This window comes from Lolium perenne, chromosome 6 (assembly GCF_019359855.2).
Source record: "Lolium perenne isolate Kyuss_39 chromosome 6, Kyuss_2.0, whole genome shotgun sequence".
Taxonomy (NCBI): Eukaryota; Viridiplantae; Streptophyta; class Magnoliopsida; order Poales; family Poaceae; genus Lolium; species Lolium perenne.
In genome coordinates this window covers 92385150-92387366 of record NC_067249.2, presented here as the reverse complement: position 1 = coordinate 92387366, position 2217 = coordinate 92385150, and the positions used below count along the sequence as shown (strand labels likewise).

The 2217-nt window shown below is 47.0% G+C and overlaps 1 protein-coding gene across 1 annotated transcript; it reads right to left on the bottom strand.

The window, feature by feature from the left end:
* Positions 1 to 589: 589 nt before the first annotated feature.
* Positions 590 to 1852, bottom strand: LOC127295721 (expansin-A24). The gene is made up of 3 exons (XM_051325708.2): positions 1593 to 1852; positions 1183 to 1507; positions 590 to 1019 (listed from the first exon to the last, which is right to left on the bottom strand). Exons 1-3 carry the CDS (start codon positions 1735 to 1737, stop codon positions 707 to 709), a joined length of 783 nt encoding a protein of 260 aa, XP_051181668.1. The 5' UTR covers positions 1738 to 1852; the 3' UTR covers positions 590 to 706.
* Positions 1853 to 2217: the final 365 nt, after the last annotated feature.

Below are 2217 nucleotides of genomic sequence, written 5' to 3'. Positions count from 1 at the left end.
TTATTAGATATCAGCTTCATTGATTCAGATGCAGAAGTGCGTACTCAACAAGGCCATAGCTCTACAAAATACGCACACTTCTTCAGGTCTGGAGCACATTATGGCATGTTCAGTTCTGCATTGCTAACACACAATAATATTGGAAACCTTCGTCTTTGTCTATTCTTCACTAATTTATTTGCAAACAAAATTTTCTAATTCGTAGATTATTTGAATTTTGGCAAGGGAAAGATGATTCGAAAGATTTCTGCTGCAATACCAAAGCTGAAGTTCTTGACAAGCTCTATTACGGCTTGGCTGAGGGGCCACTGCATTGAATTGATGCGCTAGATGAAAAACTGGCTGGCAAAGGATACATGTGGGAAGGAGTTTATTTGATAGCCATGGTATTAAGAGAACCTAATGTGCATCACTTTAATGAAGTGGTCCGGGCTACGCTCCCCTATTAAAAGAAGAATATATATGAAATACAAATTGAAGGTAATTAGGTGGTATCGGTCTCGTTCTGTATACATCTTACAAGTTAATAAAACAATTATATACAACCAATTAAACACGAGCAATACTATGTGATGCTCATAACGCCCTAACTGATCAACTTATACATGTATATACACAAGTGGTGCCTAATTAATAAATGTTATCAAGCACCACACACCAATACATTATATTCAGCCATTTCCATTCTAAATTGGTCTCAGAGTGATCACTTGAACTGCAATTTGCTCACGAATGTCTGTCCAAACTTCCATCCGCCCGTCACAACATTGTTGAACTCGATCATCTGCCCATCCGTGATAGTAATTCTAAACGAGAGCATTTTCCCGGTAAGGTAGCTTCCAGACTGCCAGTTTGCGCCCCAGTTACGGGACATCGACAACCAGTCGTTCGAATCGGAGCTTTTGATATCCATGGACTTGATCGAACCAGCGCCTGCGACGTTCATCACAATGACTACGTTGAAGTAATCGTGACCAACCATCCTGAACCGCACCCCGCCCTTCCTCACGCATGGAACCCTGTCCAATTCAAGAAGTATAAAACAACTAGTTGCTTGATCGGATTTGTCGATCAAATCCATTTTATGGAATTGAATAGAGGAGAGATATTATATATATACATATTATTATTTGTACTCTGTAATAGTGACAGAAAAAGAATAACTGATCGATGTGTAGGTACCTCTGGTACATGACGGGGATGATGCCACCCTTATAGACGCCGATCTTCTCCCAGGCCGGCTGCGCCATGTCAAAGTGCGGCCTCGGCAGGTTGCACCATCCGCCGTTCTCGTTCGGGAGCGCGTCGTTAGGCGGGCAGAGGTTCGTGGCCGTGATCGTCACCGTGACTCCGGGTTTGCAGAAGGCTGGGTCGGCCCGCTTGCGGTCACACGCGATCTTGTAGCACTGCCCGCATGAGGCGCCGTCGTCGAACAGCACCGTGCTCAGCGCCGCCGTCCGTGTTCCGTACCCCGCCGTGTAGAGGTTGTCGTACCCGCACGCTCCGCCTGCGTTTCGCGTGTGCTTTTTAGCGCAAGAACAGGGTATAGAATTGAATTTGCGTATATATGAAGAGTGAGCTAGTTGGTTTACCCATGGTGCCCGAGGCGTCAGCGCCGCCGTAGAACGTCGCGTTGGCCCTCTGCCACTTGATCGGTGCTGTGTCCGCGGCGGTTACTGCCAACCAACAGCAGGCGAGCGCGAGCAACGCCACCGCGATAGCTGGAGCTGGCGCCATATCTATATCTGACGATGGACGATGCCCCTGCAGATCTCACGAACTTAAGCTGTATGTAGGTGAATTCCTTCTTTCAGTCTGGAAACTGTGTGGTCTTGCAATTATGATCACTGGCTGTGTGGTGATCTTGTGTGACGATGATTCTGTATGCGTGTGTTTGCTTATATAGCTTTACTACTTGTGATCAATCCGTTCCAGGAGGGAGGGGACTCAGCAAAGGTCATCGCGAATGACTTAAGCCGGCCGGCAGCGTGCACATGTGCAGCCGCACCATGGCTTGTGGCCGAATCCGACGATTATTTGATCTTTGCTTGACTGGCAAATCATCTAGCTAGAGATGCAGTGTTAACTTGACACTTTCTGAAGAGAAGGACGGCGTTTTGTGATTTCCAATTACGTTTGCCTGCCGTTCTCACTTTCAGGGAGGATATTTGCCTGGCTCTGTGACTGCGTGTCCCCTGTCTACGAAAGGATGTCGTC

Excerpts from the sequence above, each read along its gene's own strand:
- LOC127295721 (XM_051325708.2), bottom strand. The coding sequence starts at position 1,737 with ATGGCGCCAGCTCCAGCTATCGCGGTGGCGTTGCTCGCGCTCGCCTGC. Across the intron at positions 1,508-1,592 it reads TGACGCCTCGGGCACCATGG|GCGGAGCGTGCGGGTACGAC; the intron begins GTAAACCAACTA and ends CGCGAAACGCAG. Across the intron at positions 1,020-1,182 it reads ATCCCCGTCATGTACCAGAG|GGTTCCATGCGTGAGGAAGG; the intron begins GTACCTACACAT and ends TGAATTGGACAG.